Here is a 16145-nt window from a genome sequence, read left to right on the forward strand (position 1 = left end):
CATAATACTTTAATTTTGTAAAATAATATTTAATACTATAACTTCAATACTGTTTTAAAAATAAATATAAATTTAAAATTTTCTACATAAAACTTTTACTATCATTTATAGCAGTAAAATTTTATAATCACATATTATAGCTGTTAAATTGAATTTTTTAACTTTTAAAACTATAACTATAATACTCAATCACGTATATATATATATATATATATATATATATATATATATATATATATTTCCTTATTAAATCATTATCTAGGTACAAAAATATCCCCGTTCATATAAACATATATTTTTCCTTCAATTCATCAATAGTTCTGTATATGTAATTTGTTGTTTTTTGTCCTACATTGGTAGCATACTCCCACATTAGTATAAAAGGTTATTTTGAATTTTTTATATTATTTGTCCCACATTGGAGAGAAGTGTTTTTTAGACTTGAGGTTGAAGCTATATAAAGAGCTCAACTCTTCATTTGTAAAACACACCTCAAAGTTGTACTTTGTCAAGAAGTAGTGGATTGATCATCGGCACCCGAAGACGTAGGTAATTCTATACCGAACCTCGTAAATTTCTTGTCTTGTTCTATTTATTGTTTTATTATTAGTTTCTACATTGCTTTAATTTTCTTATATATTCAATAGCAATAGTTATAGTATTGGTGTTTGGCACAAGTGGGGTGCCCGGCACAACATAATTAAATATGTATATACACGTACTGTAAAAAACCACCTTTAGACTTGTTAATCATAAGTCATGTTTACCCCCATGATTGGGTTGTGCGGTCCATAGACTGGACTTAACTAGTTAACCGGTCAAACTAAATCAACGTACATCATCATTAAGTGAAATTTTCCCTATTATACTCTGATCTAACTTAGGTGTACACTCAGGAGAAATCCACTATCATATAAAATCACTCTGCAAATAGCGTGGATGCACTTTGATCTATTTAAACTTTAAGCTGCGGTATCGAATATTAATAATTTTTTGTATCGTCTATGTCATAAGGGGTTTTGAAAACATCTTATGATAAAATTTATAAAATTACAATAATATCATGAAAATCTCACGTTTACTCATATTTTTTTTGAAATACGCAATATAAAAATCAACTCATGTCATTTTTACTCATATTTTCGTGAAATACGTAACAAAAAAATAAGCTCATGCCACACAATTTTCGTGTTAAAAATATTTCCTTGAATAAAAATTAATACTGTAAAATACCCGAGGAGTTTAGAACATTTTTTAACTCAAAAATAAACGCAAGTATATTAAAGATAAAATTGGTATAATTTAATATGCGTAAGAACAAACTCGGGAGAATTTTATGAAAATAACTAACATAATCAAAATTTACTTACGAATAAATTCAGGTATAAATTTTAAATAAAAATATAATATAATCAAATTTACTTACAAGTAAACTCGGGTATAAATTTTAATAAAAGTCTAACATAATCAAATTACCTACAAATAAATTCGGGTATGAATTTTAATAAAAGTCTAATATAATCAAATTTATTTACCTCTTCCTTTACCTTGTGTTACGAATACAACGAATATCTCTAAAAAATGAGATCAGAAAGAGTGAGTGAGTGAGTGAGAATTTAATTATAACAAAATTCTCACTCTACCACTAATTCTTTCACTCACTAATTCTTCTTTTCATTTTAAAATTTTTTTATGAAAAATGAAGATTGAGAGCTTCCTATTTATAGGAAAATTTTTGGAAAGAAAATTGAATTTGTAAAAGTGAGGGGAGATGAGTGAAATTATAATTTTTTAAAAAAATTAAAAAATGGGCATGGGATGAGTTAGGCATGGGTTAAGTATGAGATGAGGATGAGGATCATGTGGGAGAAATGGTAGTGCTTGCCGATACTCCAATTTAATTAATTTTTAATTAATTACTTAATTAATTAATTTTTTTTTTTTTTTAAATCATTATTATTATCATTGTTATTATTTTTAAGTTATATTTTAGTATATTTTTTTTTTTATGAAAAAGAATTAAGTTCAACTTTCAAAAACTCATGTGAGTCTCACATGGTCTTGTGGGCCCCACACAACTTCGAGATCCAAGTGGGTTTTATGTAATTCCAATAATCCTCACACGATTTTATGAGTCCTACACAGTTTCGATACTCATGTAGACCACCCCACACCACTTCAGGACTCATGTGGGCCCTACATAGTTTTGTGGGTTCCATATAAAATACTTATATTATTATTATTATTATTATTTCTATTAAAACACTATTTTATGCATATATATTTATTTATGTATACAAATAGTGTCTATCCTGTTTATCTTATGAAATTTCATTTTGACCAGGCCGACCTTCAGGGAGCGATTGAGCTGCAATGGTCTCTAAGCACTCGCTAAGATAAAGTCTTTCTTAGACATCAAATATGAAATCAAAGATCCTACAGAAAAGTACTTCTGTATAGATATTAACTTAATGACCATTATTATTATTATTATTATTATTATTATTATTATTTAATCATATATATATTTTTGGGTCATTACAAACAAAATTTTGAAAAATTTTGGGAATGTTTTAAAGAAATTTCGCTTGATTTTTATGAATTTTTTTTAAAAATATTTGAATATATTTTATTTTGTGTGTATGCATCCCAATGATTAAATAAAGGGTAAAAGGTGTTTCAGATCTCACCTATATTAGTTTTGAGTAAGGTTTATCTAATAAAATTTCCTCTTTTAGAGATCTTATTAGACATTCTTAAATCGTACCTTATTTTATATTTTATATTTTTAAAATTTCAATGTTTTTTTTTTTGTTTATTAAGAAGTTAATTAATGATCATTAAATGCATTTTAGGGATAATTCATAATTAATTAGGTACCGTTCGTAGAATGAGTGTGTAGGAGGTGTTAGTATATTCCCCTCGCATAACTAAACTTCTGATCCCAACTTTGATAAATGTAAATCGAGACTACTAGTTCCTTGGCCTATAAGTAGTTCAAAGACCAATCAACAAGTAGCAATGAGGTGAACTAATTGCACTTAGAAAAATAACAAATTAGTGACGATTCAATCGAACCTATATTATTATTATTATTATTATCTGTCGCTATTTTAGACCATTCTTTGAGACATAACGACATGCCTTAGCAATACCTATTTGAGTAATGTATTTATCAAACTAAAAATAATAATAAAAAATTACACATGCAATATAAAAGGTTTATTCTACTCTTTATTTCCCAATAAGTGCTTTCTTTTCTAAGGCAATTTTTTTTTTAGTTTTTTGTTGATGAAATAAATTACTTTAATTGAATATGAATTATGAACAATTTGTGCTTTTTTTTTTTTGTTAAGTATTAAATAAGTTTAAAACCTTCTTTCCTAAAAGAAGAGAGAGAAGTAAAAAAAAAAAAAAAATGTATGAAACCAATATTATAATCTAATTTGTAACTTTAAAATTTGACTATACTTCCATCAATCTCTCCATTAATACATTTATTTATTTATTTATTTTAAAAAATCAAGATTTATTATTGGAGCAATACATTTAAAATCAAATTTACACTTCTAAGGTAAAAAGGCATATTATTTTAATCAATGCTCTTCCAATTAAGAAGTTACTTAAATAAAAATATCATTTTTTTGAAAAAGAAAAAGTAGGAAGAAGATTTAATTAATTCATTTTTTTCACATCTCAAAAACTCATATACAATATAAAAGTAACTCTTAGGAAAGTCGCATATAAAATAATTAAAATTTTGAAAGTTTAGCTGTTATGGTGCTTATTTTAAAATTTAATTACTTTTTTTTTATTCTCAAGTCTGACATTTTGACCACAATTGTTTCGCAATCACGCCCAATTTGGACCATGGTGGTGGGCATGGTGGACCAACCCGGATCCAGATCCGGAGCAATGTGACTCCGGGGCTCCATCACAGAATCACCCCATCACCACGATTGATTCCCTCCCCACCAACCCACGTCCCCAACACAAGACAAAGACTTTTTGGTTTGTTTGTTTTTTTTGTTTTTTGGGTACCTTGTCCCATCTCTCATTTACCTCATCAAAGCTTCGCAAATTCCGAAGTTCAAGTTCTTTGTACAGGAAACCGCACGAAGACAATTCCAGATAAGCCGCTTGTGGGAAAAAACTCGGCTGAAACAGCGGTAACGCACTTCCGTTCTCGTCAGTTCCTGCTCATATCTCGCCTATTTCATTTTCTACTTGTGTTTTTGTTTGTAGTCCATGAGCTGATACGATGAAAATTGAAGATTGAAGATCAATTAACAATCACTACCGCTGGTAAGACCAGTACTGTTGTTTGATTCGTTCTTTTAGTTCTTATTCGGGTTTGTCCATATGTTTTCCCACTTGCTATTCGCATGTGTTGGTTTTGTTTTGGGTTTCTTGTAGTCTGTCGATCGAAGTGAAACACTAGAACTGATCAGTGTTGCTGGGAGAACTTTGTTTATAATTCTTTGTTTTTGTCAAATTTGTGTTTTGAGGAGATGATGCAGTCCAATGTTGGACCTGGGTATAATAGTGTTGGAGACACCAATAGTGGTGAGTTGTTGTTGCGTGACATTGAGGCAATAAGTAAAGCCCTTTATTTGGACAAAAGCCCTCCAAAGGGATTAGTTCAGCCGTCCCATGTTCGATCCAAATCGGCTGGGAAAACCCGTTTCCAGGATTCGGAATCGAACTTCAAGACGAGGTTCACTGGGGAAGAATTGTTGTGCAAGGACAGGAGACCATCAATATGGAATTGGAAGCCCTTAAAGGTTTTGACCCATATTCGGAACCGTCGGTTTAATTGTTGTTTCTTTCTCCATGTCCATTCAGTTCGGGGATTGCCACCGAGTTTCAATGATTATAGCTTGTGTGTGCATTGGAAAAGGAAGGAGGGGTTGCAAACACGCTCGTGTAGGGTTCACCAGGGTTTGGCTGAATTTGAAGAGACTTTGATGCATAGATGTTCTGTGTATGGGAGTAGAAGTGCACCCCATCAGGCTGCGAAGTATGAGGCCAAGCATTTCTTGGTCTATGCTTCTGTAGTTGAGGTTCCAAGGCTTGAAGTTGGGAAGCATTGGGTTGATCTTACAAAGTTGCTTCCACGTACTTTTGAGGAGTTAGAGGACGACAAAAGCCTAGGGAAGTGGACTATGAGCTTCGAGCTCTCAGGCAGAGCTAAAGGAGCAACTCTAAATGTTAGTTTTGGGTTTTTGGTAGTGGATGACAATTCGTTTCAGTTGACCAGAAATCCAAATGTTCCTGAGCTTTTAAATTTAAGCCAAAATAGGCGGAGTTCAGTGAGAAGGCCTATTGGAAGATTCAGTCTTGATGATGCTAATGGCATGCTTAGGCGGCTTGGGAGTGTCCCAGATATCTTGAATCATGGGTCTCACATACTATCCCAGTCTACAGATGTGAAGAGCTTTCACAAAATATTGCCAGATCCACAGATGGGCCTCTCCAGATCCATAAATTTTCTGTATGAAAAACTCGATGAGGGGAAGAAGAATAATGCAGAAGAGATTGATATGTTTCCTGAGCAAATGGAGTCCCTAAAACCAAAGCCTCACTCATTTTCTGACTCTACAATATCATTTATCGAAAATGATGCTGACTTTACGATAATTGACCAGGGGATAGAATTTTCCACAGAAGAACCATTGAAATTTAAAGAGGGTGCTGTTCAGATTTTTGATGGTGCTGCAGTAGAAACAATTCACGTGGATGAGATCATTAATGGTGGTGGAGTTGCTGTTGACAGTGAGGCAAAGGGCAACCCGAAGGATGAGACCCATGAGAATTACAAAGATGAGGTTGTGGTGAAACACTCTGGGTACAGAGAGAATAACACACAGATCAATGCATCAGCCATGGCAAACCTAGTGTCAGCTTTTCAAAGCCCACCAATTTTGGCATCTGCAGATTTAGAGGATGAATTTCTTCCAAAAGAAGAAAACTTAGAGATTAAATCCTGTCTTAAATCAAGTAAGATGGTTAAATCATGTAGCTTGGATGATGTTACTGATTCTTTGACAGGTGATTTCTTAAACATGTGGGGGACAGAGCACAGTCCTTTTGGCTTGAGTTCAGATGGCGAACCTGACTCTCCCAGAGAGCGTTTATTGAGACAGTTTGAAAAAGATGTTGTAGCTTCTGGCAACTTCATTTTTGATTTTGATGCACAGGGAGTGCTGTCAGAATTTAGTTGTGCTGGTCCACCAGGATTCCGTTTGGAAGACTTTTCTGAAGATTTTAACTTTTCAATGATTTCTCAAGCTGCTGAGAAGGATAGAAGGGCAAGTCAGTCTTTGAAAAGTAAAAGGAATGCCAAAATGCTTGAAGACTTGGAGACTAAAGCTTTAATGCTGAATTGGGGTTTGAATGAGGAAGCCTTTCAGAGTTCTCCACGTTATAGCTCTGGTGGATTTGGAAGTCCAGTCTACCTCCCACCTGATGAGCCAGGTGAATTACCTCCACTTGGCGAAGGCCTGGGCCCATTTGTTTGGGTTAAGAGTGCAGGTTTTTTGCGGTCCATGAGTCCCTCACTTTTCAGAAATGCTGAGAATGGTGGGAACTTGATAATCCAGGCTTCTGGTGCAGTTGTGCTACCAGCAGAAATGGGTTCTGATGTCATGGAGGTTATACAGCATTTGGCATTGGTTGGAATTGGAAAGCTTTCAATGCAGGTGAATAAGTTAATGCCTTTGGAAGATATCACTGGGAAGGTGATTCAACATGTAGTGCAGGATGCTGCTTCTAGATGGGCCATGCCTGAGAGGTTTGTAAGTTTTATTTGCATTGTTCATGGAGTTTGAACTATTCTCCTCTTGCATTCCTTTATTAATACCTATTTCTTTCTTCCTCTCTTTATGCCTTATTAAATTTCTTGCGCTTTTACAGCCAGGTTAATTTGCAGTGTGAATCAGAGGCTGGGCAAGATTCATCTGGTGAGGGAAAGAAAGCTGTGCAGTTTCCATCTGTTCAGAATTATGATGATCTGAAATCAAGTTCAACAGGTAGCGAGATGGGTTTGGAGTATGTATCTCTGGAGGATCTTGCTCCTTTAGCTATGGATAAGATTGAAGTCCTTTCAATTGAAGGGTTGAGAATTCAATCTGGCATGTCAGCTGAGGAGGCACCTTCATGCATCAGGCCCAACTCTGCCGAGGAGACCTTAATGTTTGATGGGAAATGTGCCAATTTCAATACATTCAGTTTGAAAGGTGCGATAGGTGATGAACTGTTGGACGTCAAAGATGGTGGTCATGATGCTGATGGATTGTTGGATCTGTCTATTACATTGGATGAGTGGATGAAGCTGGATGCAGGAATTGTTGGTGGAGATCATATTGGTGAGCGAATTTCGAAGATCCTTGCTGCTCATCATGCTAAGTATGCAGATTTGATTGGTGGAAGGCTTACAAAGGATGGAAAATGGGGCAGAGCATTTGGTGGAAATTGTGGTCTGATGGGGAACAGCCTCACAGTAGCTCTTATGGTACAGCTAAGAGATCCCTTCCGAAACTATGAGCCTATTGGTGCACCAATGTTTGCTATAATTCGAGCAGAAAGGGATTTTGTCCCTCTGATGCCAAAAATATGCAGTAGCATGTTGGGAAGAAGCAACCACTGGGAAGGGGAGAACCAATATGAGTTGATGGAAAAGGAGGGAAGTCAAGAGGGAAATGAGAAAACAGGTAAAGAGGGCATTCCTCAGTTCAAACTCACTGAAGTGCATCTTGCTGGTTTAAATCCTGAGCCTGCCAAGAAGCAGCTGTGGGGTAGCACAACCCAGCAACAGTCTGGGTCCCGCTGGTTGCTAGCTAGCGGCATGGGTAAGACTAATAAGCATGCATTTTCAAAGTCAAAGGCTATTGTTAAATTTTCTTCTCAAGTGATGACTAAAGTGCTAGCTGAGGATACATTTTGGAGCATCTCTTCTTGTGTCCACAGCACAAGAGCTGAACGGAAAGGGTTCGCTGCACTTAATTCACACATACGGAACCCAGACGTTATCTTTCCAAATGAAACTATTAGGTTGCGTGTGTAATATGGAATTTTTGGTTGGTGATGCACACGCGTACGCACATGTTGTTATAAAAAAAGAGTATACCTGGAGTCACGGCATCTGTACTGTACATACCAAGTTATACTGCATGCCTGCCTATAGCAAGGTTTCTAGCCTGCTGGATTTTTTCCCCCCTGATCGTATGTAATGGAGTTGGTTCTTGGGGCTGCGCAATAATAAGAGATCCAAGTGCTTATACTTGTATTTAAACATGTCAATTGATGTGCATGAATCTAATAAAAGGTAATTTTGAATTGTGCCTTTCTTTTGTAAAGCATCGATTTTTATTTCTCTCCATTCCTCGAATATTCTTCCCTTTGCTTTTGCATGAGTTTGGTTTCCCTCTATAATGATATTGGAATCCTGCTCCTCTCCATGGCAAATCTTTTGTAATTGCCTCTTGAAATTATGCAAAAGACTAAAGGGTTGCATTACCATAATTTGCATGCAATTTTTTGCTTCTTGCTCTTCAACCCAAGCCTATATTTGCCTCTTTTACTTTATAGAATCAAATTAGGTTGTGTTTGGGAGTACAGATTTTGAGTCTTGGATTTGGTTTTGTGTGGATTTGGAAGAAACTCAATACAATTTTATATTACATGTTCAAATTCACGCAGATCCAAATCCAAGCTTTGCAGTCCATGCTCCCAAACGCAGGGTAAGCTAACCTTGCTGCCAAATTTCACCCCTTCTGATTTATTCTGAAAATGGTCATACTGAGTTTTCACAGATTTATGTAGTGGAGCAGAATTTGTGTTTCCAGGTCGATGTGTAATATGTTGGCTTATGCACTATGATTTGGAGTAACAATGATAGATTTGTGACATCATTTTACTGCAAATTATTTATTGATCAATTCTGAAATCTACCTGATGTGTCTGTTGCCGAAAAGTCATTTGATAGAAGCATGATGCCGTAACTAATTTTATGGGCATAATTTGTGTAAAAAGAAAGCACAGGTCATTTTGATCTTCAAATTAATTTGGCATATAAGAAAGGGGAGGATAATGAAAGCAATAATAAAAAGGACCAAAAGAATCTGGTAAAATGGAATCATTGGGCAGGCAATACCACAATGAAATGCACCTGGTTTGCTTTACTCATGCTGTAAATTAAATTTTACAGTTTAAGATCACTATGTCTGTGATCCTTGAGAGTTTCTTAAAAAATCCATGGTTGGCCCACCATCTATGTTTGTTGGTATCATCTAGAGTTTCATATCCCATCTTATTTGCAAGATTGTGAATTACATTCATGACTACTTGCAAAACGGTAAAGTGCTGCTGCTGCTGTTGTTTTGTTTCAGTTTAAGTAATTGTCAAACTGGTGCCAAATTTTGGAATTGTCAAACTGGTGCCGAAATTTGAACTGTAAAATCCTTGAACTTGAGGTTGTATGTTAGCTTCCTAGAGATGCCTTCTTACAGTGTTTTCTTTTTCTGGGAGGAAAATGAACTGGCAAACATGATCTTAGCTTCAAGAATGCCAAACAGATGGAGGTAAGCTTAAGGCCCCTGCTTGATAATTGTGGGACTCTGTTGGGTGATCCTCCAAGTAGAATGCTGCCAATTTCTCTATAGATAAGTTATGATGCATGGATGAGGCACTCTTCTGAGGCGATTAAATTGTAAAGAACATCTTTGAAATTTGCAAGCAGAGCTTAGATACGATATTCATTACTCTATTATATTTGGATCATGTTGATTGTACATAAGCTGAACATAATGGTCTATGAAGCCTATACCTCATAGGTATAAAAAACTAAAGCAAGGGAAGGTAATGGTAACTGGAAAGTGATGGCAGTAGCTGCTCTTGCAACAGAAACACCTGCCCAAAATATGAGACAAACTTCAGAACTTGTTCGGGCTTTCATGGTTATGCGTGCCCTCATATGTTGCTATCACATATCCTGGATCCTCTCTGTCTCTTTCGACTCTCTTCTTCACTGGGCACCCTTCAACTGAACACCGAAAATAATTCCTGTTGATCAAGTTATATAGTCACTCCAAGGTGAATTAGTTTCATGCATTTATTGTTCAGGTAGTCTTTGCACTTCTGGCATGCTACAGATGATGAACTTGTGCAGTGGGCAATCTCTCATGGAGGTTCATATTGGTTGCAGAAAGAGCATTCACTTCAAAGCAACCGAAGGCTAGTAGCAGGTCATGCAGAAATTGAACTGACTTTGTGGTCAAGTAGGTCAGAAACTCTCCATTATTTAATTTATGCTTTCATTTACAACCTAGTTATGTTATTTTGTTCTGTTTATATTTTATATATATATTGTTTGACGAAGGGATGAAAGCATTGGGAGCTCAGGCTTCAAAGGCTTAAACCCAGTCAAGGGTGCCTTTAATTGATTGGGGTAGATGAAGACATACATGATGTACAATTGATTTGAACTGTGGGTAAATCTAATTTGTTTTACTTTTTTTGGTTTTATTCATAGTCTTGCTCTCAACTAATAACAGCGTTAGCTTTGTCATACCTTGGATTTGGGCTGTTCTTCACCATTTTCTTCCCGTACTTCCTCCACTTGAACCCGTCGTCTAGTATATCAGTGTCTGTTTTGATTTTGAACGCAACCTTTTCTCTGACGTCTCTATTATCCTGGCCATCCCCGTTCACTCCTAGTAAACACAACCAATAACTCAAAACATCAGAGGGAGACGATCTACCCATATATCTAATACTACAAGAATTTGCTTACTGGTATTAGGCCCCTCGCGGTGGCTGCTACTTCCACCTGCTTCATAAACTGCATATGGATGATTAACCGGGTTCTGGGTAGGTCTGGAATCCACAGGTGCAGGTGAAGAATCCTCTTCGAGCCAGTCGCCGAGCTTGAAGTACTCGGAAAGCTCGAACTCAGAAGGATCACCAAAACTGGAATCAGACATATGGATTTAAATGTGATTAATGAGAATGATTTGGGGCAGAGCTAGTAGTATATATATGATCATCAGACGAATGTGGTAAGCATGGACATATCATTCATCTGATCTCTCCCAGTATTTGAGAATGCAGGGAGGCTTCCTCCACACCTTCCCTGCACCATTGTGAACTGGGTAGGAAGCTTCAGAGCATAATGTTTGAAGTGGCGTGGGATTGATCTATATACTGATAGGGCCCACGCACTGCTTCGGGCAGAAACCATGAAGGCACCAAGCGCATACAGGTGGGGCTATCAGCCGAAGACTTCATAGACTTGTGCGTAGACTCTTTGCTTTGGTTTGCTTCATATGACCTTTGCCTGGCTTAGCTAGTCTCGTGCCAAGACTATTAACCCCCTTCCTAACGGGGAAGAATCTGCGAGTCCCATAGTGACAATGACCTTATCGGCTCTATAATCCTCATTGGTCACTGCAAATGAAACATACCCACACATCGATGTGAAGAAGAAGACTTGTACGATTATACATGCAGACTTAGCAAAATGGAAGAAAAAGACTAGGTTACGCTTGGATCACGGAATATTTATTCTTTAAAATATGATAGAAGTGTATGTTGGGTGGTCTTAGGCTTTCTTTGCCCTAAAAGTTAGTTCATGGGATGAGGTTTTCCCTTGCACTAAATCAAGCGATCACGGAATAGTTATTCTTTAAAATATGATGAAATATATGTTGGGTGGTCTTAGGCTTTCTCAACCCTAAAAGCTAGTTCATGGGGTGAGGTTTTCCCTCGCATTAAATAATTGACGACCAAGCCCTTTCATAATCGATGTGGGACAACTCCAAGAATATAATGAGAAACTTAGGAAAGATGGAGCAGATGTTTTCTGTACTTATATGTCTTATTTTAACATAGAATAAGAAAGGAGTAGATATTTTCATAACAAAATTTGGAAATAGATATTCTTGGCATATTCCTTATTATGATTTCATAAAAAGTTTCACTTCATTATTTTCTCTACGGTAGTAATATCATATTTTGCATAATTAATTGTAATTTATTTGTAACTGATTTATTTTTACGAATAGGCAAAAGGGAGGAAAGCACAATAATTTTAGAGTTTGTTTAGTTGTGAAATTTTGTTTTCACTTTTTATTTTAAAATTTATAAATAATTACAAAAATGCCACTTGTTTCTAGTTTTTCAAGATTCAAATTAGAAATATAGAGAGCCTATTTAGGGGGTGAGAAAATATTTCTTGTCTAATTTTTAAATAATCATGAAAATTCTAATTTACTTTTAATTTTTTTAAAATTTACGCAATAAAAAATATTTTTTAACTTTCTTATAAAAATATGGAACATGAGAAAGCAAATAGGAATTTTTGTAATTATTTAAAAAATAAAATTATTTTTCACAAGTGAACATGACTTGGAAAAAATAAAATTTTTCCGACACAAATTTAAAAACTGAAAACTAAGGTGATATATTTTTTTAATCATTTAAAAAATTGAAAATTGTGAAAAAAGTTGTTTTTCACAAGTCAAGAGTACCTAATATGGTTTGACTATGTTTTTATGAAGTCCCAACAAAAATGTTCATTTTATTGAAAAATGAAGTATTTTCTATGTTTGGAAAGACCTTGAATTTGAATTTGGATTGAATTTAGATAAAATGTATTATAAAATTGTATTAAAATTTATTTAAATTCACTCAAATTCAAATTTGAGGTTTGAAATTTATATTTCCAAAATAGTAATGAGAATTCTAAATCCTCTTAAATTTTTTTGTGGGGTATTTAGAAGTAAAAAAAAAAATGATATATTTACTTGTTCTTATCCTCTCCCCCGACGTAGAACACTTAAAAGTACATTTATAAATTGAGAGTGACAATGATATTTCATTTTCAGTTATCACGCATTGTCATCAAAGTGGACAATTTTTGAGAGTGATAATGATATTTCATTTTTAATCATCATGCATTGTCATCAAAGTGGATAATTCTCGGTTAGATTTGTGGTTTTGACAAAATTTGCCTTTATTTAGAGTATTAATTCTATTTAATTTAATTTATTTATTTTCAAACCAAGCATGCTTAAATTATACAATTTGCAATTCATCATTTTTAGGATGGCATGTCTACTTTATGAAAATATTTTTATTACCTGGATAACGATATTGGTATTTGGTTCCATATAAAAATCTTAACATGCATTTAAGATGATCATTATATATCTGGACATGTATACAAAAAATATATAAATAATAACTATATTTTCAAATAACCTATTAAAGTGTGTACAAAATTAAATTTATATTATAAAATTTTCAATAATCATAAATTAGAAAATTTCAACCATTGATAAATTATATCCTAATTACCTAAATTACTTCGTACAGTACCATCTCCAAATTTTAACAATTTATATATATATTAACAATAACAACAAAATCAAGTCTTAAGTCCGTTAGATGGGGTCGGGTATATGAATCCTTTTCGTCAATTTATGCGATCATGGGTATTTTTTTTTTGACAAATTCAGAGCTATTAAATATTTACTATCTTATTCCAAGTTATTTTAGGTTTATCCTTATTCATTTTACTGCTCCTTGCAATAACTAACTCACTCTTCCTCATTGGCATACTACGTGGCCTACTTTATAAGTGTCCAAACCATCTAAGTCATCTTTCTCTTATCTTATCTTCTATAAGAGTTACAGCTAACGTACCGCGAATATATTCATTCCTTAATTTATCTTTCAGTGTTATATCACTCATCCATTTAAGCTTCTTCATCTCAACAACTTTTACTTTTTGGACTTTTTGTTTCTTCATCGCCCAACATTTTGATCCATATAGCTTAGTTGGTCTTATAGTCGCCCTATAAAACTTCACTTTTATTTTATGGGTATTCTATGATCACAAAGCACACTTGAAGCACTTATCCATTTTACCCAATTTACTTTAACTCAATGCATTACATCATCTTCAATTTCTCATTCAACTTACATATAATATATCTAAGGTATCAAAATCTACAAGTACTATTTATTTCTTCATCATCAAGCTTAACTTTGTCTCCAATATTCCTTCTACCATTACTGAAATTACATTTCATGTATTTTGTCTCATTTCTACTTATCGTAAAACCTCTAAATTTCAAAGTTTTTCTCCATAATTCTAACTCAACCTTTACTTTGCCCCTAATTTCATCAATCAACATAATAATGTTAGATAATATCCTATATATTGTAATATTTTAGTTAAGGGGCACTTTAGTCTTTGTAACATTATTAGGGTTAGGTTTATTCATTAGTTTAATTGTATTCAATATATATATATATATATATATATATATATATATATATAAATAGCATAAAGGCAAAGGCGACTTCGGCCTCTTGTATAACAACTCTCTCTCTCTTTTTTGTGATTGAATCTCTTCCTCTTCTCTCTCTCTCTCTCTCTCTCTCTCTCTCTCTCTCTGTGCATTGGATCGTGAATGTTTTTATGGTATCAAAGTTGGTTCCCTCTCAAGTCCTCGAGAAGCTTGCTGAGTTCCTCATCATTCCTTACTGCTAGTTGTATATGCCTTGGAACAATCCTCATCTTCTTATTGTCCTCGCAGCGTTCCCAGACGTCACGCCCAGACAACAACGATGGCGACACACCCGACGTCGCCGAGACTCTACCATACGCATACAGTGACTTCTTCTTCTCGACCGTCGAGGCATCTTTGAGATCAGTCTCGAGGCTGCTTGACTCATAATTCTCGTCGACGAAAATCTAGTCGGATGTTTTTTGTCAGGTCGAATGCCAGACACATCAGAATCTCCTAATTCCATCTCCGTCAGTCGAACTCGAATAGGGGAAGAGAACAACAATTGTGATGAGGCTGAGATTTGTCTTCTTCGGGTGTACCGGTGGAGTTCCCAGTACAGGGCGACTCGACCGACGGGAACTGCAGACCGATCTTGCTACTCTGAAAATTGGCTTTCTTGGTGGCTCCCGAACCTATGGTTTTTCTCTTTCTCATTGATATATGTAGTAACATTTTGGCTTCATTTTTTGATTGGATCTCTACAATTAATTTCTTTGCATTTGAAGATGGTTGGTGAAAGAGATGATTCTCTCCAAACCATTAGTGCTAAACTAAATGGAAATAATTATTCATATTGGGCAAATGTTATGAAGAATTTTTTTTTTTGGAAAAAACTTGTGGGGATATGTTTCTGGTAATGTGTCTATGCCCTTTAATAGTAAGAAAGAGAATTATGTAGAATTTTTAGCCGTTTGGGAATTGAATAATTCCAAAATTATTACCTTGATTAAAAATTTCATTGATTAGTCCATTGGAATACAGCTAGCTAAATTTTCTACAGCTAAGCAAGTTTGATATTATTTATCAAAATTATATATGCAATCCAATTTTGCTAAACGATATCAGTTAAAGATAGATATTAGAGCAACAAGACAAGGAGATCAAAGTATTCAACAATTTTACACTCTTATGATTAGTTTTTGGGATGAATTGGCACTAACTGACCCTGCGGATCTTAGTTTGAATAAGCCTTACTGCACTTATAAAAAGGAACAACAACTTGTTCAGTTTTTTATGGCACTTCAAGATGAATTTGAGGCACTTCGTGGTTCTATCCTTCATCGGAGTCCTCTTCCCTCTGTTGATTCAGTTGTTAGTGAACTAATGGTAGAGGAAGTGCATCTCAAGTCACATGTGAGTAAAAAATCTTCTCCCAGTTCCTACTTAGACTATTTTGGTTGTTTTATCTAAGCAATCTTCTAATGGTTAAAATCGACATCAGAAAGTTGTCATTGATGAGTGTAGTTTTTGCAAGCAAAAGGGTCATTGGAAAGCTCAATGTCCATTATTATTAAGGGATAACAACATACTTCGAAGCCTAGGCATTATCATACTGTAGCCACTACATCATCAGAAGAGTTGTCTCCCACCGTGCCTACACTATCTATTATTGCAGAGCAAATGTAGAAGTTTCTTTCTACATCAAAGCCTAATGTCTTATCTGTTTCTCCCTCCATAGGTTTGTCATCCTCGTCCACTTTGGGTATATCTCCGTCCACTTGGATATTTGATTCAAGTGCTACTCATCATATGTCAAATGACATCTTTATATTTACGTCAATATCTTCT

At 34.8% G+C, this 16145-nt stretch overlaps 2 protein-coding genes across 6 annotated transcripts; one reads left to right on the top strand and one right to left on the bottom strand.

Moving 5' to 3' along the window:
* Positions 1–4054: 4054 nt before the first annotated feature.
* Positions 4055–8344, top strand: LOC131152303 (protein PLASTID MOVEMENT IMPAIRED 1-RELATED 1-like). 4 transcript variants are annotated; one of them, XM_058104122.1, is made up of 4 exons: positions 4086–4169; positions 4246–4305; positions 4417–6793; positions 6916–8344. In XM_058104122.1, exons 3-4 carry the CDS (start codon positions 4512–4514, stop codon positions 8063–8065), a joined length of 3432 nt encoding a protein of 1143 aa, XP_057960105.1. In that variant the 5' UTR covers positions 4086–4169; positions 4246–4305; positions 4417–4511; the 3' UTR covers positions 8066–8344. The 4 variants fall into 4 exon arrangements, with proteins under 4 accessions (XP_057960104.1, XP_057960105.1, XP_057960106.1 ...); XM_058104123.1 differs by having other exon boundaries at positions 4521–6793; XM_058104121.1 differs by having other exon boundaries at positions 4055–4169; positions 4246–6793.
* A 1398-nt stretch (positions 8345–9742) lies between these two features.
* LOC131152304 (probable WRKY transcription factor 50) lies at positions 9743–11325 on the bottom strand. Of its 2 annotated transcripts, none has more exons than XM_058104125.1 (3): positions 10793–11325; positions 10571–10712; positions 9743–10062 (listed from the first exon to the last, which is right to left on the bottom strand). In XM_058104125.1, the coding sequence occupies exons 1-3, from the start codon at positions 10980–10982 to the stop codon at positions 9933–9935; spliced, it is 462 nt and encodes a 153-aa protein (XP_057960108.1). In that variant the 5' UTR covers positions 10983–11325; the 3' UTR covers positions 9743–9932. The 2 variants fall into 2 exon arrangements, with proteins under 2 accessions (XP_057960108.1, XP_057960109.1); XM_058104126.1 differs by having other exon boundaries at positions 9743–10042; positions 10793–11167.
* Between the last annotated feature and the right edge of the window lie 4820 nt (positions 11326–16145).

Source organism: Malania oleifera, chromosome 3, assembly GCF_029873635.1.
Source record: "Malania oleifera isolate guangnan ecotype guangnan chromosome 3, ASM2987363v1, whole genome shotgun sequence".
NCBI lineage: Eukaryota > Viridiplantae > Streptophyta > Magnoliopsida > Santalales > Ximeniaceae > Malania > Malania oleifera.

Excerpts from the sequence above, each read along its gene's own strand:
- LOC131152303 (XM_058104121.1), top strand. The coding sequence starts at position 4,512 with ATGATGCAGTCCAATGTTGGACCTGGGTATAATAGTGTTGGAGACACC. Across the intron at positions 6,794-6,915 it reads AGATGGGCCATGCCTGAGAG|CCAGGTTAATTTGCAGTGTG; the intron begins GTTTGTAAGTTT and ends GCGCTTTTACAG.
- LOC131152304 (XM_058104125.1), bottom strand. The coding sequence starts at position 10,982 with ATGTCTGATTCCAGTTTTGGTGATCCTTCTGAGTTCGAGCTTTCCGAG. Across the intron at positions 10,713-10,792 it reads CCGCGAGGGGCCTAATACCA|GAGTGAACGGGGATGGCCAG; the intron begins GTAAGCAAATTC and ends TGTGTTTACTAG. Across the intron at positions 10,063-10,570 it reads AAGAACAGCCCAAATCCAAG|GAATTATTTTCGGTGTTCAG; the intron begins GTATGACAAAGC and ends CTTGATCAACAG.